Here is a 23,666-nt window from a genome sequence, read left to right on the forward strand (position 1 = left end):
TCGCTTCCTCCTTTTTTCTGATCCCCTCCTCCTTCCCTTCATCCATAAAAAACCCTAATCCTAAAGTTGAACAATACCGTATGCTCTGCATAACATCTCCATACACACATGCCTATGTATCTATGTGTATGAGCACATCAGTGTGTGCGTGCGTGAGAGACACAGAGAGAGAGAGAGAGAGAGAGAGAGAGAGTGTGTCTGTAATATAGATATCTTAAAAAAACGAAATCTGGCAAGTGGCTTGGAAATTGCACATTGCACTGCTGCAGACATATCACTATGGCACAGTTCTGTTCTATGTCTGTCATCTGTGGCCCTTCACATCTCTCTCTATGGCAGATAAGATTTTTTTGGTGTGGGGAGTGTTTCATCTCCCCTTCCCTCTGGACGAGGATGAGTTCCTATTTAATAAATGAGTCCTGCCCGTGTCACTCACAGACTCCCGCTCTGTGCCAGTCCAGACGGGTGAGCTGGTACGAGTAGGTCCCCTCTTTAGACCCATCAGTCAAAGGGATCCTGTATGTGACGTGCTGTTGCATAATTACAGGTTGGTGGTGGTGTCTACAGATTCAGCTCCACGGCCGAGCCTTTGTTTGCACCAGCTCTATTATTGTAGGCTTGGGATCATCTGTTCTTTATATTTAACAGGAGTTCCCACCGCAATCCCAGAACAATGCAGAGAAAATGATGATAAAAGCACAAATGGATCACATTCAAGGTCCTTTAATTTACCACGAAAGCAAGAAGAGTTATGAGCTTCATATATCAGATTGGAAGTAACTATTACTCCCTTCTTGGCCAGGAGGATTTGCTTTTTTGGGACGACACCAGGAGAAACAAAAGTGAGCACTTAAGGAGAAAAGCTGTCTGCACCGCAGATCAATCCCACACATTCATTATATACTGTGCCCTTCCACAGACAGACATTACACTAAAGCTCTTGTGGAGAAGCTTACCTGAGTTAAAGTGCCACTCGTGATCTTGTGCCGACGCCCAGGCAGCCCACAGGGCCACGGCGATGACAGGCAACAACTGCAGCTTCAGCGTTGCCATGGCAGCGACAGCTCACCAAGTTACCTGTCTGGAGATTCACTAACTGCTACAGACATACCTGAGGAGAGGGAGACAGAAGATGGAGGAGAGGGGTTAGAGGTGATTAATGTACCAAGCGCTAATGGAGGGCTTCGTGAATGTTGCATTCTAAATGAACTGGTCATGTCATGAATTGAAACTAGAACACCCGGCACCGTCTTGTACGGCTTGCCCATAATGGGCCCTGACATCTCATTTGTTCTTGTCAGGCCTCTTTGAAAACATTACCCTGCCTCCGTTCCCCAGGTGCGCTCTGCGAAAATCGCATGAACAAAATGTCCAAAATCAAGCCAGCAGAAAAAAAAGGTGATATAAAAAAATAAAATCCAAGCCTGTTTGCTTTGTGCATAATACTCCCTGTAGAGCTTTCCTGGGTGAAATCACCATTCATCACTTGCATCTGATACCTGCTGTGGTAGCCGCTTTAAAGTCAGTTTGTTTATTTGCTACATCCTGACCACCCGACGCAGTGTGATGTGCCTGGCTACCATGCATACTAGCACCACATTTCAGACCACCGTGGGCTGGAGAGGCGAGGAGGAATGCTTGCAAAGTTCATCATGTCTCCCGAGATAATTAATCCACACTCTACTCTGTAATTGCTGAAAATGTGGCAGCCATGTTTGTGTTGCTGACAGGCAGGCCACAAGGAGGGCAAGCTTAAGATGGTTGGCAGTGCAGCAGTGGGTGTGGATGCAGACGGAGGGGCTGAGGGGTACCAGGACAAGGGCAGAGGAGTGGCTGAGGCTGGGGTGGGGTGGGGTTGGGTGAGGTGGTGTCGAGGCTTGCCTCAAGGCCCTTCGGCAGGAGTAAAGGGGTGTAATGATGGAGTTGGGCTGGGGGTGGGGTGGTGGGGCAGAGAGGGGTACGACGGGGGTGACAGCTGCCCTGAGGAGAGGGACAGGCCAGTTTGTGAGCCCCCTGTGTTTCTCTTACCCTCACCGCCTCACTGAGAGAGCAGGACAGCTGACACACAGCTGTACAGACAAGGAGGAGTGTGTATGTTTGTGTGTGTGTGTGTGTGTGTGTGTGTGTGTGTGTGTGTGTGTGTGTGTGTGTGTGTGTGTGTGTGTGTGTGTGTGTGTGTGTGTGTAGGGTGGAGGTTGGAACAGATGGACATGACGGGATCCATGGCTGAAAGGGCAATGGAAAAGAGATAAAGACAAGACTTATGGGAAGATAGAGGCTGGGTGAAAGCAGGAATGAAGGAAGGCAACAGCATGCCATGTATGTATGTGTCTGTGACTAGCACTCTTTCCTATGTGTGTGTCTGTGCTGGATAAAGTGCTGTTAACGTCTGTGGTGTAAGGTATGTGCATGAGTGAATGTGTATGTGTGTTTGTGTGTGTGTCTACTCCACACAGTAGAGATTTTAGACACTGCCAGCCAGTGCAGCTGTCCAGAACTAGAGACAGGCGCTAGGCAACAGACACAGGGAGCAAGTGTTCAGAAATTGGAGGGGGAGGTGTTTTGTTTTGAGAAAACACCTCAACAAAGACTTTCACATGTAACAGACACAGAGAGAGAGAGAGAGAGAGAGAGAGACAAAGAAAGAATGAAAAGAGTTGAAGAAAAGTGATTGCCAAATGACTGTGTTGAAATACAAGGACTTGGTTTATTACAGTTGGCTACGGAAGTCCAGCTAAACCGGAGATCAGGACCCTAACAGATCTGTTTACATTGCACACGCACACACACACACACACACACACACACACACACACACACACACACACACACACACACACACACACACACACACACACACACACACACACACACACACACACACACACACACACACACACACACACACGTACACACAGAGTAACCGTGACAACCAGAGCAGAGCATGTGTAGACATGGGGTCTTCCACCACAATCCCTAACAAGGAAGAAATGTGCTTGCAATGGTTACATACCATTTCACTGTTTGCCTAAAAGCCTGAGGAGAGAGCGATAGAGGCAGGGAGAGAGAAGAAAGAGGAGAAGAAGAGAAAACTTGGCCCTCCAGTGGAGTATTAAGAATAACACCTTCATAATCTAAAACACACACCCTCACACGCACGGCAGACAAACTCTAGTGCTTCAGAGAATGGCGACCACGTTCCAACAACAGCCCACAAAGAACCTGCCATAACCCCCCCCCCCCCCCCCCCCCCCCCCCCCGCCCCCTCTTCAGTTTCTCGGGGTGCAGTTGGGCCCCACTGGCTTTTGTTTGAACAGCGAGCGAGCCTGTCCCAATCAGGATGACATCCCACTCTGGCCATCAGCCGGCCTGGACTCTTGAGGCGCTAATGACTCTAAGCGCTCCAGCTGCCTGCCTCCTAGACAACAGGACCACTGAGACAGAAACAGTGGCGCAGGCTGAGAGAAAGAGAAGAGGAAGGGAGAGAGGGCGAGAGAGAGGGAGAAGGATGGGAGAGAGAGAGAGAAGGATGGGAGAGAGAGAGAAGAGCAAGGGAGAGGGAGAGAGAGAGAAGAGGAAGGGAGAGGGAGAGAGGGAGGGGGGAGAGAGAGAGAGAGAGAGCGAACATGGTGGTCCTTACTCCGCAGGGAAATATTCTCATAATACAGATGTACTCTGAATAGTGTCTGGCTCGTTAGGAAGAGGCCCTTCTGTGCGCCAAATCGCCAACTTGCTTGGATGGTCAGAAACAGATGGGAAACTGTACACAAACTGGGCATCACAACTTGTGCTCAAATAACACATCAGCCCATTCAGGCTAGACAAAATCTGAGCTTCCACGCCACAGGTGAGCAGATTTTGATGGTACTTTAATAAAGAGACCCCTCACAGTAAAAACAGTGGCCCTCATACTCGACCATTTTCTGTAATTCTTCAGAAATGTTTCTTACGCGACTTTGTAAAAACAACGTAAGGTAAACGTTCTCGTGAAAGTGGATTTCCATACATACACGCCCCGCCAGCTCCTTATTAGGGCACGCAGCCATAGCCAAGGGTGCTGTCGGAATCTCCCAAATCCACACGAAAGCAACTCTTAACAGGTGTTCATTAATTAGGTGGATATCTTTTATTACGTTGAACTTCCGAAGTCCGTTTTTTTTAAAAATAGCCACCATAAGTGTGAAGACAGGTCACGAGTAGGAGTATAAAATGCAGTAAATGCATGTCATAGTTCTTAGAGATTGGGTTTAGTGTTTATGTATTTATTATTTATTTATATATTTGCACTGTTTGTGTACATTCACATTCAGTCATTTAGCAGACGCCTTTGTCCAAAGTGACGTACAAGGGAGAGAACAGTCAAGCTAAGAGACCTAGTGTAACAATAAATACTACCTCGTAGAATCATGACTATGAATGTGAAACATAATTGTTAATGATACAAATATTCTCGTATTTATTATTATTATAATTATTTTAATCCGAGGATGTCTGTAGAGTTGACGTGAACCCAATCACCAACGGGTTTTCACAAATTCAACTGTTAACCCTTTTAACACAGAGTTTTTTCAAATGTCATTCCTCAACGCAATTTCTCAAATTACCACAAGAGGGCCCCGTGGAATCGCATTTGAGAAGATTCCGGAAGAGTTACGACTGCAATTTCGCATTCTGAAAGTCTTCTGAAGTTCAGAAGAAATCGCAGACGAAAAAACTATGGAGAATGGCAAATATTTTCCTAAATCAACCGAAGTGGAGTTCAGAAGAAAATCCTTCTGAAAGTCTTCCAACTGCTGTCGAGAATGAGGGCCAGTGTTTCCAAGACAACGTTCTTCCTGGACCCATGTTGAGTGAAGAATATTTGGGAGGTGTGGCTGAACTCAGCCTTCTCAGTCTGTCCAACACTGACCTCACCGGTTTTAGCTGTCACTACTAATAAAATGTGCTAGGGCTGTTTGTTTGGTGTTTGGTTAAGTTCCTTATTCTGCAGTATATAACTCTACCTTAACTCTGGCCCTCAGGGGCCCCAATCTTTGCAGCAGAGGGAGGGAGAGATTTCATGAAGCCGGGCTAAATACTTAACTACCCGACTCACGGCCAATGCAAACAGCTTTAACAGCCTGGTGAATCAGTGACTGTGTGTGCACCGGCCGCGGCTGCCATGTTGGTCGGGCCGCTTGCCCCAGCCTTTGACTGCCCAGATGTGGAGCCTCTAAAGTGCTTCACTTCCAAATTTCCAGCCTGCATGTGCTGCTGCTGTGAGCTGGGACCGCTCCAGAGTCCTGCATGCCAGGCCAGCTCTCTGAAACAACACCCAAGGCCCCTCCACCACCCGCACGGACTCATCAGAGAGAGGAGCAGGCGGAGTAGGCAGTTTGGGGAGGACATGAGTAATCGCCACGAGGGGAAGAAGAGGACGGCCAGTCTTTTGTTTGGATGTATCCGGATGTGCACGTAGGCCGAGCATTGTGGTTACTCCTCAGGAAAAAGACTGTCAGAGGTCATGGACGTTAGAGCAGTTGGAGTGTGACTGTCTAAGGCAGGAGACACTAGTGGTGAGGCTAGGGGCTTGTTTCCTAACTGGTTCTTCTTTCTTTCTTTTCCTGACTGTCTTCATGGCCAAGTCACCTATGTTTCCTGCATTAAACTCAGACAGGAACACACACAAACAGACAGTCATCCCAAGAATCACACATTGACACACACACACACGCATGTACACTCACTTTCTTTCAAATATTGGTATGAACACAAAGGAAAACAGGAACAAGGACTTGTGAGACTTGGCACGACGGTAGGCAGTCACATGAGGATCTGGTACCTTGCACCTCTGCTGCTTGCTGCAGAGTCATAGAGAAGTCACACTATGATGTTAACCTCTATAATTAGAATTTGTGAGAGTTTTATGTATGTGTGTGTGTGTGTGTGTGTGTGTGTGTTTGTGTGTGCGCCTGGGGTACCCAAGGGACTGCTCTTAGCAATAGCCCGGTCATCTCTGCGGTGAGTCACACCTTTCGTGCCACATCAAACAACATGCAAGTCATAGTCAGAGGCAAAGAATCTGACCGGTTCAGCAAACACATAATAGAAGGAAGACTGAGTCTTAGTCACCACACACTCTGGAGGGTCGCTAGGGAAAACTAGTTGCAAAAAAAACCAGGGAGGAGAAAGTGGGGGTTAAACAAACACTTCCAGTAACAGATCAGGCTGAGCAAGAGGGAGATGAGTCATAAGACTGGCTGCGCTTGTCTGTGTCTTGCCCCAATTCAACATTCAATACGTCACTGTGCTCTGGCAGCAGGACTGAGTACACTTGCCAGCGCCACACCATTAACCGCAACAGTGCAGCACATCAACGGGCAAGTGCATTTTAGAAGGAACAAACTGAAATGATTTAGGGGATAGAGTTTCGTGGGTTACACTTGTTGCTCTTAGATTATGCAAGGATATTATAATGAAGATTACTTCATCAATACTGCAGCCAGGCAAGCCGTTGAGCAAAATAAACTCAGTTTTTTATGGCCAGTGCATCATTATGTACTTACAGAAAGTTCTCAAAATTAGCAGAACAAAATGGATGTACTCTGGCAGAGTGCATTACCCCCAGAGTTCACCGGGTGTGGCTGTGCGAAGCTGATCGTGGCCACTCTAGACAACGCTTCTGACTCCACCAGATGTGCCGTATCAGAAGCGCCCCAGAAGCGTCCCAGGAGCGACTCTCCGCTTAACTTTGCTTAAAATACGTGCCAAGTCTATTTGTGACAGAAGTCGTTTCTGTGACGGAAGACCCACAAGTCTTTCAAGAAGGAGAAGAAATGCAAGTGCAAAACAACACAGCCTCAAATCTTTGTTCCATGTTGTTCATAAGTGGACTTAACTGTAATAACTTTACACAATAAAGTAGGAAATAGCAACAAGATGCACAATCAAAACAGAAAAAAAAAAACGAATTTAACTACGTAGCCTACTTGGTAGAAGCACATAAATGAAGGAAAAATGACCACATCAGCAAGTCCGGCAGGAAAAATGCTCTGCTTCTGAAACGCTCCCGGTTGGGTATTAAGCAGAAGGATTGACTGTCTCAGTTTCTTCAGCTCAAGCATGTGTTGTTTTGAGGTAACCAGACCTTTATAACACAGAGAGGCATATAAGAAGTCAAACCAGAAATGTTGAAACTGGTAGCCAATAATTCTTAAAAGCAATCGTGGCGCAAAGTACCTAGATACTGTATCATCTCTCAATACACAAAGGTCCTTATTTGTCATATGACTCATATCTCATATGACTGAGGGTTCTTCCTCAGGGCAAAAACAGCCGTGAGAAGTACGGCCAAGCACGGCACTTCTTCCCCACGCGTAGTACTAACGCATCCCAGGCCTAAACACGTCCTCATGCACCTCATGCTCACCAGAACAGGACAGTCTTGTTGTTGTCGAACCTTAACGGCAGCGGCTAACTGCTCTGCATTCCCACGGATAGCCTGATTGAGGCTGTGCAGAACACGAGTTCGCCTCACATGAGTTCCCCTGCGGGCCGCGGTAGTCCGTGCCTGTACACGCTCAGGTGCCTGCCTCTGCCTCTCATGAGTTTGCGCCTCCGGCCACACTGGGATCATTTCAGAAGGGGGGTGTTTGTGTTTTTCTATGATTCTACCTGAGAATGAGTAGGAGGAGGGGTGGGTGGGAGATCTGAAGACTTTTTCAAAGCTCCTCATCCCTGTATTAATCACGGCAGGAGTCTTTCATCTGAGTTCTCTTGGACACTGTGGCTGCTGACACCTCGGGTCTCGTACGTCTCCAACAGACGTGGCTAAACTATTCATACAGACTTTATGGTATTTCTCGGAAATAACAGCTAAACAAGATGATTAATCCTCTCAACTCAAGGTCAACTGCAAGGAACAAGATCAAGACGCCTGCAGTAAGAGCTACACAGCAGATTGGTGGATCCTGACGGGGAGATGTGAGGTCATGGGAGACTTGGGATGTACATCACCTTCTGCAGCCAGTTTAATTTGCTGTCGGCCGTGAAAAGTTACCTGGCTCTGAAAAGGTGAGAGAATGGAGGGTAGAAGGAAGAGGAGGAGGGGAGGAGAAATATGTGACAGACCTCTGTGACTCTCACAATGACCAGTGAGAAAACGATCAGCTGAGGAGGGGGAAAACGAAAGAGAGAGACAGAGTGAAGAAAGGGGAAGAAAAGAAACCTCACAGCAATGAGGCTTGTAAGAAATGCTGAGGTGCACTTTGGACAAAGAAAGCGAGGGGAAATGAGAACTGCTGAAAGAGAGGTAAATAAAGAGAGGAGAGGGAGGAGTAGAGGGAGGAGTAGGAAAAGGTGGTTGGAAAAGAAAAACGAAAAGAATCAAGGAGCTGGTTTAGGCCAGATCCTTTATGCCAAGCTCAGCATTATGCCAGAGAAAGAGGTGGAAGAAACATGATCTTTCCATCATCATCTAAATGACAGATTGACCGATCAGGTTTGTGCATGTGAAATCCAACACACACACACACACACAGCTGACTTTACAGGTAGGCAGCCCAGATCCACAAGCCCAAAGCCTCTATTCTAATGACTGCGGGGACAGGCGAGTGAGAGTTGGCTCAGAGACTGAAAACCCTGTCTTCAGGTCAAAGCCTGAGGAACTAACAGCTTGGGCAAAAATAAGCAGAGTGCCAACTATGTATCAAAGAGAAAAACAAAGTTAACTGTGGGTCCGCACATATCTCAACTGGCAATCTCCACACACGCATAACCCCCCCCCACCCAACCTCTGTTCAGTATGAACTGCTGAAAGTACACTAGAAGCAGGGAAGCTGAGGGAAACTCAATCTGTCACGCACGTATGTGCAACCTCATCAACCTTACAACCCTCAGGCAAAAACAAATCTCCTATGCCTTTAACTCTCCCGAACACAAACACACCTCGACATACACACACTCTCCCTCTCCTTTCTGCTGTATGCCAACTTCTCCTTCACTTTGCTCTCTTTCTCTCTCTCTCTCTCTCTCTCTCTCTCTCTCTCTCTCTCTCTCTCTCTCTCTCTCTCTCTCTCTCTCTCTCTCTCTCTCCTCTCTCTCTCTCTCTCTCTCTCTCTCTCTCTCTCTCTCTCTCTCTCTCTCTCTCTCTCTCCTCTCTCTCTCTCTCTCTCTCTCTCTCTCTCTCTCTCTCTCTCTCTCTCTCTCTCTCTCTCTCTCTCTCTCTCTCTCTCTCTCTCGAACTGAGTGGACGTGTTTTTGGTGAGCTCCTGAGCGAGTGATTGGAGCGCGTTGAGTGTGAGTGCGACAGGTTTGCCGTCTGTGGCGTTCTAACTCTTCTTACTTTGTTTGCGTGTTTGTATTGTGTCTATTTGTGTATATATGCTTTAGTTTTGACCATTAGGTGGTCTACTTATTTTGTGTCTTTGGCTGTTTTTTCCCGGAGGTGCTGACCGGCTTACCGGTGCGTGGTACCTCGGGGAACAATGGACTTTGAATATTTAACCCGCCGACATGGCGTTAAAATTGAATCTTTAAAGTTTAGCATTGAGGATGTAAGTCTAGCTATGGGGAAGATAGTAGGCTACGAAAATGTAGTTTCTGCTTCGAAAATGAACCAGGCAATTGTTTTATTTTTGAGTTCAATCGATAAGGCCCACGAGGTCACTAAACATGGCATTACTATTGGGGGCGAATTTACGCCCGTTCTTCCTCTCAGTAGTCCTGCGAGGAAAATCACACTGTCTAATGTCCCTCCCTTTATTAAAGACGAGGTTATTGCACGCGAGTTATCTCGCTTTGGAAAGGTAGTTTCCCCTATTAGGAAAATTTACCTGGGGTGCAAGTCATCCCTGGTTAAGCACATGGTGTCTTTTAGAAGACAGGTTTACATGGTCCTGAAAAATGGACAGGCTGACCTCGAACTTAGTTTCAAGTTTAAAGTAGAGGGTTTTGATTATGTGGTGTTTGCTACGTCAACTTCCATGATGAAGTGTTACAGGTGTGGGGGATTAGGGCACCTGGCGAGAGCCTGTCCGGAAAAAGGGGAGGAAACTGCAGGAACCCCTGCTGATTCTCCCGCTTCGGATCCACCTGCACCTGATTGCCTTTTGACCGACGTCCCTTTGGCTGGCCCTGTCGTGTCGGACCGCCCAGCGCCTCCGGCTGGTGAGCCGGCGGCGGGTGGGTCTGTTGCGGCGGAGCCTGTCGTTACGGAACCTGTGGTGTATGACCGGCCTTTGAAGGAGGCTGCTTTGACAGTTGGCGAGGTGGCTGAGCTCTTTTCCCTTGACTCAGTCACAGAACTCTCTGGTTCTCGCGAGGAAAAGACTGGTATAGCAGTGTCGGATGTGGTAGCAGCGATGGAAACGGAGAGACGTTTCAAAGAACCAGCTTTGAAGAGGAAATTGGTGGATCAGGCAGAGGTTAACAGTGATGAAAATAAAGATGGGTCTGTGGGGTCTGACGGGTCAGTGGTGAGTTTTCCAGTGTATTACAAAGCGACGGAGATCCGTCGCTTTCTGCATAACACCAAAGGTGAAAAAAACGTTGACATTGGTTTTTTTTTTCCAAAGCGGTCTCGGTTGATTAATGATGTTGCCTGTTATATAAGAGAGGGTGCCTTTGATGAGGAGGAGGTTGCACGCCTCCGCATGTATTTAACTGCAAAAGGAGTGGTCAAATGAAATGTTGTTAAATTCAGAATTAGTATTGATTTTCCTTTCTGTTGTGCTTGTGTTGTTTTCTTTACTGTGGTGTGTGTATAGGTGGTGGTGAAAGGATCTGTTTGGTAACTTGTAACTGTTGCACAATAAAAAGTTTGTTCAAAATCAAAAAAAAAAAAAAATCTCTCTTTCTCTCTCTCTCTCTCTCTCTCTCTCTCTCTCTCTTTCTCTCTCTCTTTCTCTCTCTCTCTCTCTCTCTCTCTCACTTACTCTTTCTTCTCATCCCCTCAGGGTGGAAAAAATGGCCGCCTGTTACGAAGTGTTGTATTAGACTTCACAGAAAAACTTCCTCCAACTATTTTTACATGCTCTTCTGAATCAGTTAAAAAAGGCAGCGGGTGACGTCGTTCTTGGGACGTCTAGCACTCTGGGCATGGATGTAGTTAAACAGGAAAATTTAGACGTAAAAATGAGCAGTCAAATTAAGAGGCCTTCAGCTTTGATCTTCGGAACATCGCCTTTTTTAATGAAAAGCTTTTCAAAAGCCCAGCCAAGTTTGCCAGAAGCCAAGAGTAATTACTTGAAGGCTCCCACATGGGTCTTTGTGTGTTGGTTAAATGCTACAAAATAACACACCAAGGTGTGAGAGGAGCGGTGCAGGAGGAGCCTGCTGCGCTGGTGCTCCCATGAAGCTCTTCATCATCAAATATTTCACTTCAGCTGGAGGGAAAACAAAATCCATATTTTCTTCCAATATCTCCCTTCTGACAAATGCCAAGAGAGGTGTTAGCATTCTGCCTGTGTTAACTCCCTCCCCAGACCTCCATACCAAATCCACCAAGTGAAGCAGAACCAGTTTAAAAGCAGCCTTGGTCTTCGCTTCACAGCAGAACTGTGCAGCCATGTCCTGGTCATTAGCCAGAGGCTCATGTGAAGGCTCATGAAAACCCTCTCTGCTGATGTGTGGGGATTTTTCCACTAAAATGCTGAGGATGCACAATCAATTGAGCCATTTAGGAGAATTTTGTTTAAATAACCAGGTGCAATGACTACGTAGTGGACAAGCAAACAGATCCACGATAGACACCTCACAGGAAACCTGTGTAGGCACATCCTTGGGTGGATGATTCATAATTCTACTAGGGACATTCAACCATAATTAATAGAATAACATCAAAGGTAATTAGTACGGTACAATGTTGTGACTTGCACAACATTTTTTCCAGGAAGAAATTATCATTGTGCTTAGACCACACTGTGTAGACAAACCAAAAAACTTAACATGAATTCACATTAGCTAACTATCAATACATACTGATTAGTGGCTCTTGTTGGGCCCTTCATCTGCATGTGTAGGTGAGGCAAAGGCATATTTTGGATGCGTGTCTTAATATCGTTGGTTGGGGTGGGGGGAGAATGAATGAGAGAGGGATGAGGGAAAGGCAGACGAATGATAATCAGCCTCTTCAAAGCAGGATGGAGAGAGGGTCGAAGCGACAGAGGCTGTGGAGAAGATGAACACAGCAAGATATGGAGAGGGACAGATTGCTACAGATGATCAATGACGTCTTCAAAGGTATGCTGCTTGACAGGGACGGGCACAGAGGAGGACAGAGGAGAGAGAGACAGAAGGAGGGAGAGAGAAGTCAAGGTGGCTTTCCGAGGGAGTTAGGAGGATCAGACAGGGCTGAGAAAATCAGTTTGAATTAGATTGGAACCAAGTGACATGCAAAGGAAGCTCCAGATCCATGTATATTCATTAGGCAACAGGTTCCCATCAATCTCCCCTTCACTGGCAGTCTCTCCTCAGACGGAGAGCATCATTAAAAGCTACACACTCCTGGGAAACAGGGCTGAAATTGGATTCTGAAGTCTAGACGTTCCAGGGAAATTGGTTTAGCGTGCCAGAGATAAACAAACTCACTATTTCCTTCCTGCTTGAAAGTGTTTATCTTTAAATGCATAATTTGTTTTAGGGCAGGCATGACGAAATACCTGCTTGTGTAGTTCTGGTGGCCACAGTTAGCAATAGTTACGCCAATAACACAAGATCTGACAGACAACACTGGCTATGAAATTACATCTGTCTCAGCTATGGTAAGAAACAATTGGGCTATACTCAGCAGCTGCAGGGCGCTACACAGCAGCATATAAACAATGTTATGCTTATATAGCTGAGAAATATGATTTCTACTGTTTTATATTAAGCACCAAAGAAGCAAGGAAAAGATATGGTGACTTTCCATGTGGTGATTAATATGCATTTATTGCATGGAATGATGCACTGCGAGCATGGATTATGACTTTGCTGATGACATTTGAAGCTGTAAATAAACCACCAGTAGCCTATACTCAAATAAACTCTCCTCTGTGCTAGTCAAAGACCCAAAATGATTAGGCACCAAAAGCAGAGCCAGAAGAATGGCGCTGTTAAGAACTTATTAACCTCAGGTTAACAGAAGGAAAGCTCCTTTTTAAACGCAAATGCCTTCTGGCCTCTGCCTCTTATCTGCGCCAAGCACAAATGGCCTCCTTATTCGGACCTGTTTACCTGCGTAAATCAGTAACTTCTGCTCTTTCAAGACTCTTGCTACACATTTCTCTCAGCACGGGCAAAGCAATAAGTGGCACAGTTCAATGTGAACAGATGGAAAACATCTCATCGGCAATCCAAGGATGCCCTTGAGTTTAGTGGGAGCTCAGACAGACATATTGAATACAGAGAAATGCGCCAGCCTGCCAGCAACCGAGTGAATGAGTGGTCTGAGAGGGAGTGGGAGGATAGCTCCTCCAGACTGGGAGATGGAAAAAAAGAGATCCGGTAAAGGTCAGGATATCACTAGGAGTGCAAACACACACTATCTAATCAGTTTACAGATAACGGAAACATCTGGGAAGAAACAAGTGTGTTAATGAGAAATGTCTGGAGCTACAAATACAATCACTGTGTTTCTAAATGCATGGCTCTCAAAAGTATTGAGATTTGATTGCACTAATGGTGAATCTGGTTATGAAGCTCAGTGAAGTTATATTATATTATATACGTATCTATACTAACATGTACAGTGGTGGCCAAAATTATTAGAACACCTGATAGATCTGAAGATTTATTTTCCTAATGTTCACGAAACATGCAGATGTTTACTCTGAGCAAAACAAATATCAGATTAAGTGAATCCTACTGTTTTATCCACCTTGAACTTTAATATTTGGTATGTCCACATTTTGCAGCAATTACAGCAGCACATCTCTCTGGCAAAGTTTCAGTATATTTCCTGAGAACTTCAACACTAATGTTATGCCATGCCTTCTGCAACTCAAGCCAAAAGCTTTATTTTGAATGCACAATAGATCTGTCCAGTTTATTTTCCAACTAGCACCAAATTTGCTCAATGGGGTTGAGGTCTATACTTTGAGGGGGCCAGTCCATCATTTTCAATGTTCCAGCAGATTCCTTCTGTTGCAGGTAGTTCTGGCAATAGTAAGAAGAATGTTTAGGGTCATTGTCCTCTTGGAAAATAAATCCAGGCCCAATAAGACAACTCCCAGATGGTATTCTGTGCATCACCAGAATGTTGTGGTATACTCTATTATCCATGATACCATACATTTTCACAAAGTCACCTGTTCCTGAGGCTGAAGTGGCACCCCACACCGTAATACTACCCCCTCTGTGTTTAACTGTTGGCAAGACACACTCATTTTATATCTCTCCCCTTCCCTCCACCAAACTTACACTCTTTGCATGTTACTAAACTGTTCAAACTTGGACTCATCAGTCCACAACACTTTACCAATCTTCCTTTGTCCATTTTTTGTGTTATTTTGCACATTTTATCTTCAATCTATATTTCTCTTTCAGGAATGGTTTCAGTAATGTTTTTTTGCCAACAAGTCCTTCTTCTCCCAGTTTCTGATGCACAGTTCTTGGGACACTGCTGCACCATTAGTCATTGTGGTGTTGATCTCGTCACAGTTCTCGTGAGGTCTTTCTTTGGTCCTTAAGACTGAGAATTTTAAGATGCTTTACATGTGCAGCATGTGCTTCAAGACTACTTCAAGAGGCATTGAATTTATACCAATTGGTGGTGTGGCCTCAGTGACAAAACCCTGATGTTACCAATCACTTATTGAGCAGAATAGGCCTTGTACATTCGAAACAATCACACAGCTGTGTCCTAAGACTCTCGCATTACCATCAATTTAACCACAATCACACCTTATAGTGATTACCCAAGTAATTTGGCTTATTCTGTAAAGGAACATGATTGTGTGACATCGACAGTGACATCGACAGTGAAATAGGCCTAGCTAATTACCTAAATCTCCTTATGATGGCTCTGTTCTATGGTTTATAGAGCATATTGATGACTTTGTAGATGCAGATTTCATTCATTTGATGGGTATTTGAATGGCCAATTCAACAAAAACAACTGAAACATCCAAGTGTTCTTATAATCTTGGCCACCACTGTATATACAGTATAGAGGATAATGGTAACAAAAACATCAATTATGTTAAAGTTTTCCTGAGTTATTCTGCACAAAATAATAAAGTAAAATGTGTATTAAATCTTGCCTTTGGAAATGGTGGGATGTACCAAAAAGCTATTCTGTCTGTATAATCAGTGCCTTCTCACTCATCCAATCTCTGTCACAAAACAATGAAAAGCCAATTGCCCAGATGGAGTGCATTAGCATCCTAATGCACAGATTGCAATACAATATAGCCGTCACTTGCAGGAATTTCAGCAATGCTTCATCCCTCAATTGAATTGAAAGAGGGGGATAAGGGAATGAGAGACAGAGATTTATGGCCTTTTATCTGTGGACAAAGCTCTGGCCAGAGCATACCACACACACCCCATCCCACCCCAATCAGCCTGCTTGTCCATAGCAAGGATACCCTTTGTTGGCCAATCCTCAGTTACATCTATCCAAAGGTCTTTTGTCTCCCAAGCTGCTGCTGGAGATGACTTCAACACTCAGAGAAAAACCCATCAACTCAGAGAAATTCCAACTGGACACGCAGACAAGCATCACCTTCAACAAAACACTGGCTAACCCAACTGCTGACCCCCAAATGAAGTCACTGGCCACAGGTATCATCTCCGTATGTCTGTAAACTACATCCAGACCACCTGGTTGCCACATGCCTACTCAGGCCTCCTAGCATTATACCAGTCTGAACACAAAGAATCCCTCCATGATTTGGCACTGGAGCTTGTGTCTGTGCTGGCACGTAAGAATGTAAGTTCAGTAGGAGATAATAATGGCAACCTCCAAGCAAAACCACTAGGAAACAACTCCGGCACAATGCAAAAAACACGCCATCTAGATCTATTACCACCCCATGGCTATGGACCCTCTATCTCTTTCATGCGTGCACACACACACACACACACACACACACACACACACACACACACACGCAGAGAGAGAGAGGGTGGGGGGTGAGCATATAATGTATTCAGCTTTTGTTGGCTTATTCATACAAGTCTCTGTGCAGGAGAACATAGAGCCTCCCAACATAGCGATTTCATTATCACATCTCCAAGACAGCTGGTGCCTTTGGGCAAAGTCATACATTTTCCCCCCTCATGACTGTCACACTTAAAAATGAATTCAATATGAACTTTCATGGCCAAAGAAATCCCATGAGACACTTAAAGAAATACAACTTTGTAAACTTCCTTTGGTTATATGACACTTGCTCGGAAACTCCCATGTTGTGGGAAAGCTTAGCACGATTGGCTCCCCAGAGAAAGTCAGTTTCTTGTCAAGGATAGTCCACTGGGAGGAAACCCGACGGATTTGGTCTGGTTTAAGGTCATCTGCCATACTCCCGGGTCAGCAGGTTAATAACTGCTCTAAGCGCGACCCCAGGACGACAGCAGACACCTGGATATAATTGGCCAGTCCCAAACATTGTCGTTTTAATGACCCTATCTATTGGGGGTTTGTCGTTGGTCGTGCCTGTTTCAAAATGTAGCCTACTGTTTGGCGTCCTTTATTGCTGGGGATAAAGCGGATGTTATAAAATGTAGGTTAGGAGAACAATGCCGTCTTCCACGAACAATGTTAATATACCGACGGCGAATTGCTGCATTGTCAAACTCAATAGGTTCCAAGTTATACGAGCCCTCGTCTCCGAGGAAGAGTTGAGGTGCGCTTAAAGTGTAAGTGCTGTTATGGTTTATGGTTAGGCTGTTATGAGTGCAGATACTTATTAATTATGACTTACCATGTTCATAACTCGTACCAAAGGCATACATTGATTTGGATAAATGCTGGAAAACTTTCGCCACGAAAAATCATAACGAGATCTCGAGCGCTGGCGAGTTTCACTCTGGGGGTATGTCGCAGGCAGTGTGCAAACTGTGTGTTAACGTGCGTCTGAATGAAGCAACATGTATCCAGTTGGGTAGGCTACTTATTTGCAGGTGCTCAGGCTAACCCATGTTTCCATCACAGCTACCGGAGACCCGTTAGCGAATAATAACCTACACCCCAAAACTTGCGTATGCATTCAAGTTCGATGTCGCATTCACCCTCGAAGAGTGTCTGGGGCATGTGACAATAACACAATCTCACTGTCGGCCCCACAAACAAACAGGCGCAACGCTATACGCTTAGTAAGTGTGGCCGACAGCCAAACCCGTTTCCCATATAGAGAACGAGACTCTTAGACGCCAATCGAGCGAGTACGAGACAGAAAGACATAGATATGAAATGAATACCATACACACCAGACAAGCGATAATAACTTAAGACGTTAACGTAAAGCATGTCATATGAATTATTCGTGATACCACATAGCCAGCCATTAAGAAGCTTAAGACTTTGCAGTCATCATTGTGTTGCCAGCATTGCAATACACACTGGTTGCTGTAGGTCAGCATTATGCGACTTTGTGTGGTCTGAAGAGCACTTGTTAAAACATTTTAGTGACAAATATCTATGTCTTCGGTAGCCTGGACTAGTCTTCTTACCTGACAGTCACACGTAGGCTGTCCTCGACCCTTATAGCAAGCCACGTCAGGAAGATTTTCGGGTAGGCTACTCAAGTCTGATCAAACTTTGTTCACAGAAAAAAATTATGAAGAAATGTATAAATTACTTATAACTGACAGGGTAGGTGTTATCAGCCAAAAAGGCAGTTGTTGCACTGCGTTCGACCTTGGTCTACCTCATCGAACGGAACAGCAATAAAAAAAGAGAAACTGTCAAAAACTCGAAAAAAAAATCCTTTCTCTATAGTGAGCGTCCGGTGAAAAAACTTTGTGCTGAAACCGCAGCAGGGTAGAATATGAAAGAATTACATTAAGAATGTTACGAAGCAGATTGTAAAGCCTATATTGTTTCTTTATAGGACTTATTTCACTCCAGCCCCGGCAGCCCAACTGCGCACATGAGAACACCGCTCAGCACTCCACTTCTTCGCGAGCCTTGCAAATGCAACCAGGTGCTCATTTACATAACTGCACTGGCTGTGACCAATGAAAAAACGTATTCAGGGGACTCTTTACATATTCCTCTAAGCAACCACCAATCAGTGATGCGTATGGGAGGGACACAATGAACTGACTAGAGGTCTGTAGCTAAATTCAAAGCCATAAAACGTTGGCTGCAATGGTTTGACTTGTCACAGAGATGCTGAGATGTATGATTACTGAAATATGAATACATATGCAGCACTTCCATTGCTGATCGTCTCGTTAGATGAAGGTATTAGTCTTTCAGCACAATTCCAGTTTAACCGCTTTCTAGTTCACAATCACTACACATCTTTTCAGGAAGTTTACATCTCTGTAAGCTTTGGAATACCAAAGAGACAGTCTACTGTTATTGAGACTTAAAAGCTTTTACTTGCTTTTACATTAACCTCACCCACAGATCTCCCCTTTACGTTTACACCAAAGGAAACATTATTACAGAGCAAACTACTGTAACCATATACAATTACCCCTCCAGGCCATAATGACAGTGATTTACATGCTGCAGCTAAAACACAGCACTTTGAGTCCATACAGTGAGGAAGCCGAGATAACTGAGAGGAGATAAAGCGTGAATGATGGACACATCTGAAAGTACCACAGTGAGGGGGGACAAAAATGGATATGTGACGTCCAGACTAATACAACTAATGCATTCATATACCTGTGTAATCTAGTGTTTTACATAGAATGACTTATTAAACATACTTACACTCACATGCAAACAGGATGAGGCAACAGACCTGAAAGGCAGAAAACTGCTATGTCTAAATACTGTCAACCAAACTATGAAGTCAAGTTCCCAAAAGGTATGGTAGGTAGATATAGAGACAGAGTGAAAGAAAGAGTGCACAGGGCTATGTGTTAGTACTTGCCCATTTCTTGTGAGAGAAAGAGAAACTTCAACTGGCAATCTGTCTATTGTACAGGTTAAAAAGATGGCCAGTCAGCAGAGGGCTGGGCCTCTCCTTTGGAAAACGGGGTCAGAAGTGCTGGCTTCTTTGCATGTCTGCCATAAGATGGCATGGTTGGATGTATCTATGCATGCTGCTTACAAAAACTTTATAGGTTACTATCTACTATAAGCTGTATGTAAGACAGGGATAAAGGTAAAGGCAGGGTAGTATGTGTATGCACAAATAAAGATAAGTAAAGTTAATATTGTCCAAAATGATACTTAAGATACTTAAACCAGCACTTACATATGCGGTTATTATACACACACACACACACACACACACATGCGCACAAATAATACCACACCTCCACTTCACACTTGGAGGTGTGGTATAGCCTGGAACAATGCCGTGCCAAAAAAGCCTTGCAGTTCGCTCTGTTGCAGACATGTCCTCATTTCCCTCCCTGATCCAGTCGCCACTCAGCCCTCTCTCTCTCTCTCCCTCTCATTCTCTCCCTCTCTCGATCTCTCTCTCCCTCTCTTGCTCCCTCTCTCTCTCCCTCTCATTCTCTCTTTCTCTCTCTCCCTCTCATTCTCTCCCTCCTCCTCTCCCTTGCTCTTTGTTCATGTGAATAGTGGAGCCTAAGTTTCTTTTGGCTTAGTCTGGACCTGCATATCATTAACATTCTATCACCAGCTTCCAATTCACGTCTAATCTGGATTTTGGTCTGAAACCTCAGTCAGCTTCATATTCACGCTGACAGACTTCATGTGGAATGGTTAATTCTCTAACCTAAAAACAGATATTTCATTCAAACCACCACACGGTTGCTCGTGGTCCTAACACACTCATGTTTTCCCCACTTGTCCTCTTGCTTTGCTTACTTGTTTTGGACCTCTCAGGCTTTTAAGTACAGGAAGGTTTTAAGAATCATGTGCTATGCTTGACATCATTGTAATAATTAGAAGTAAATGTGAAACAACTGCTATAAAGTTGAATTGCAAATATGAAATGAAGTGTTTATATTTGAACATTTTACACCGTACTTTTGGTTTGACTTGTGAATAGAGGAAATTGCTCAATAGCACTTGAGATGCCTGTCTTTTTGTCTTCCTTTCCTTTCTTTTTCATGCTTTCATTCTCATGGATTTCTATGTTGTCCAGGCAACCTCCACTGTCCTCCAAATGTTGCTCTGACCTTTGGGCATTGTTTCGTTATTCTCTCCTCCTGTTCTCTTTCCAACTCTCTCTCTCTCTGGTCCTCTTCTGAGGTCCTGAACATTACTACACTGCTCCCTTACTTCCTTGCCAACCGAAATGTGCTCCCTCTGTTAAGTTAGTCCTATTGGAAATATTTCTCTTTAACACCATCTCCTTCTCTCTCTCTCTCTCTCTCTCTCTCTCTCTCTCTCCAGCTCCCCCTCCAGCTCCCTCTCTCCCTTTCAGTGAAAATCACTGAGGCATGAAAAAGCAGGTCGGATCCTGTGTGGAATTCACAGTCGAGAAAGCGGGAGAAAGAAAGAAAGAGCAAGAGAAGGAAGAAATCATAAAAGTATGAGGGAGTGGGAGGTTGCAAAAATGATTGACAAATCCAAAATTTTGAGGTAGGAAAGATTTGTCTGAGTTTGGTGGTGGTAACAGGTAAATTCATCGGGGGAAAAAAGTTATTTTAGAGAGAAAAACGAATCAAAAGTTTCCACAAGTTGTTACCTCTTAAGAAGACAGAGGAGCGTTAAAATTAATTTGCTTTTAATACATTTCAGGATTTATGCTGACAGTAATCCAAGGAATTTAATTACAGGCTGAACAAGTCTCTTCATGGGGAGTTTAGAGGGCTTATACCCAAATTCTCACACGGTCATGCACTCACCAATACTATGCACACATACAAACAGGCTCACCCACCAACCCCTCTGTACACACACAAACATGGCTCCCGCCCACTCCCTTGTAAGGGTTTGACAGCTGTGGAGGGGCTTCTGACAACACAGATCACCCCCAGAATGCCAAGACTGCCGAATACAGGGAAGTGACACAAGCTCACCTCTCATTCTCTTGCATAAACACCCAGTCAAGTCTCTGTCTGTCCCTCCTTTTACTTCTTCCATCCCTCACTCTTACTCTGTCCAAGGTGTTTCATTCTCAGTGTCATTCCTACACACTAATTCACTCAGTTGGAGGAGTGCTAACAGTTCAGTCATTCAGCCCGCTCACTCTCTGCTGGTCCCCTGGGTGTCACCTTTCAAAATGGCTGCCAGCATCGGCAGGACTTTGATAAGTCAGAAAGCCTCTCCTGAGTGGAAAGACTGAGTCATGAGTCTTCTTTAATTCCAAGAACAAGTTATTCCAGTGAGGAAAGTGTACTGTCACTGTGCAATATCAGTTAAAGTATATGATGTATTTACATTTTGGTCAAGGATTGAATTTGTGCTATCTGTAAATGTAAACCATTATGTGTGTATCTGAGTTAAAACATTAGGGCCATCAACCGCTCTGGAGTCACTGTATGTGTATTTGTATCTCCATGTTTTTTCTACAATCAATGCATGTTGTTGCTGTGATGGTTTTGTTTCAGCCTGGTGTGGTTTGTGTAATTTTGTGCTGTATCAGTTACCGGGCCGCGCGTCTCTACCCAAGGAGACAGTCCCTGGAGGCCTGCGTAGAGTCATGAAGGTGTCAGGGGTCAGGAGGTCATCGTCAGCCCCCTAGGGGTGGTCGCTGTGTAGATGTCAGAAGAGGTGTGGATGCCCTTAAACCCCATTTTGGGTGTTCTCTGTGAACTATGCACGGGTCAGGTCTTCTCACAACCCAGTCCTGCCATTGTATTGTGTATTCTCTTGTCTGAAGCCCAGATCAGCCTCACACCCAGCTGCCCCCTATCTGACGTCAAGCCAGCGATGGGAACTCTGTTTTCTGTTTCCAGTGTAATCTGCACATTAGTCTTCCTCAGCTTAGGACATGCATGTCAAATCTGTGCATTGTGTTCTGTGCATTGCAATCATATATGACATTTTTACAGACCCATTCGACTCTGTAACAGTAGTCGTTTACATTTTCTTTTCACAATTTCAATAACTGTCTATACATAAATATACACATGTATAGACATTATTTCAATATGAATTCTGTTCTGATAAACCACCAGCCCTGTAGGTATACATTAACATCCTTTTTAAATCCACAGAGGGTGGATCCACAGAAGTATTTGTAGAATGCGGGTCATAAAATGGGGGTTTCCACAGCAGACAGTAGGCCTCTGACAGCAAACGTGGAGAGAGAGGCTCTGGCATTTTGTTTTGGCTGACCTCTCACACAGTGGGTTTTTCTGCTGGTGAATCTTATCGCCCTGGCTGCACTAAACCGGTGTAGTGTCCTCTGTCCCCCTTCTCCCTGCTGGTGGAACAGACTTCTTTTGGGTGTCTGATTACCCTCCCCACACCCCCTCATGGGGCAGCGCTGCAGAGCGTCTCATCCCCAGTCTTTCTCTCTGGTATCTGGGCGGCTCTCCCACAACTGTTGCCTCTGTTAAAGCTGTCATTCTAAACTTCCAGTGTGAGTTTCATTTCCTCTCTGCTCCTCCTCCACATGCATCTAAGATTTGTGTTTTATTTTCCACACTACCCATAACAGGTAGGATCACTGCAGTGCATGATGATGGCGGTTTTGCTCCTGTTCATTCTTTCACCTGTCTTTGAATGTATCGTGTTTTGGAGTGATCTGTTGTTTTGTTCATTTATTGTGTCTTTCTCATTTCCCCCTACTACTCACTCAGATTCTGACAGGGACTTATTCAGCAATGCCAAATGAATGTCTTACCAGCTTTATTGACAATACCAAGGCCCATCGGTTCCATGAAGGCTCACTGATCAGTTACCTAAAATAACAGGGAGGCACCAAATCAATCTGGTCCATCACTGATTGGTCTCATCCCTGCTCTCCTGTGTTCTATCACCATGGTTACTGAGCTGGATTTTAATTCTTCATGGCCTCTGCCTGAGCTCAACTCTCACTCTCTTTATAAACTTCCAGGCTGACTGTTACTAACTCCCAGGCTGAGCAAGAGAGATATAGACAGAAGGAGAGAGAGAGAGAGAGAGGGGGAGAGAGAGAGAGAGAGGGAGAGGGAGAGAGAGAGAGGGAGAGAGAGAGTAAATTAGGGGTGGGGGCTGAAGCTTGGGGGTAGGGGGAGATTTTGGGAATGGGTGCCAAATGAGTGCCATTGCAATGCAGTGAGAGCTTGTGCTAAAAATATCTATTGACACATAGCCTCCAACTCACAAACAGGGTCACACAGATAAACACACACACACACACACACACACACACACACACACACACACACACAGATTGCAATGCCTTGGGGTCCCATTCACAGGTAGTCGAAGGAGCAGTGGAAGGATGAAAATGTGTTTGTGTGTATGTCAGTGAGAAGGAGATAAAAATGATTATTCATTATTTTTAATATTTTTTTAACGACTATCTAGATGAGATGATAAAAGGAATACTTCTGTTTTAGGAGCACTCAAGTCCAGCCTGACGATCAACTGGTAAAACAATGTGGTGCAAAGATAATCACTTAACCATTCTGTTTGAGCCCATTTAGTTGCCATACTGAAAACAAACCTGAAC

The 23,666-nt window shown here is 44.8% G+C and overlaps 1 protein-coding gene across 2 annotated transcripts in view; it reads right to left on the reverse strand.

Moving 5' to 3' along the window:
- Positions 1–18,041, reverse strand: part of ddr1 (discoidin domain receptor tyrosine kinase 1) — a 39,238-nt gene extending 21,197 nt beyond the window's left edge. For both annotated transcript variants that reach the window (XM_080858672.1, XM_080858671.1), the window contains exons 1-2: positions 17,635–18,041; positions 957–1,111 (exon numbers count right to left, since the gene is read on the reverse strand). In XM_080858672.1, coding sequence (XP_080714798.1) covers positions 957–1,053 — 97 coding nt within the window. In that variant the 5' untranslated portion in view covers positions 1,054–1,111; positions 17,635–18,041. The remainder of the gene's footprint in view (positions 1–956; positions 1,112–17,634) is intronic.
- Between the last annotated feature and the right edge of the window lie 5,625 nt (positions 18,042–23,666).

This window comes from Sprattus sprattus, assembly GCF_963457725.1.
Source record: "Sprattus sprattus genome assembly, chromosome: 19".
Lineage (NCBI taxonomy): Eukaryota > Metazoa > Chordata > Actinopteri > Clupeiformes > Clupeidae > Sprattus > Sprattus sprattus.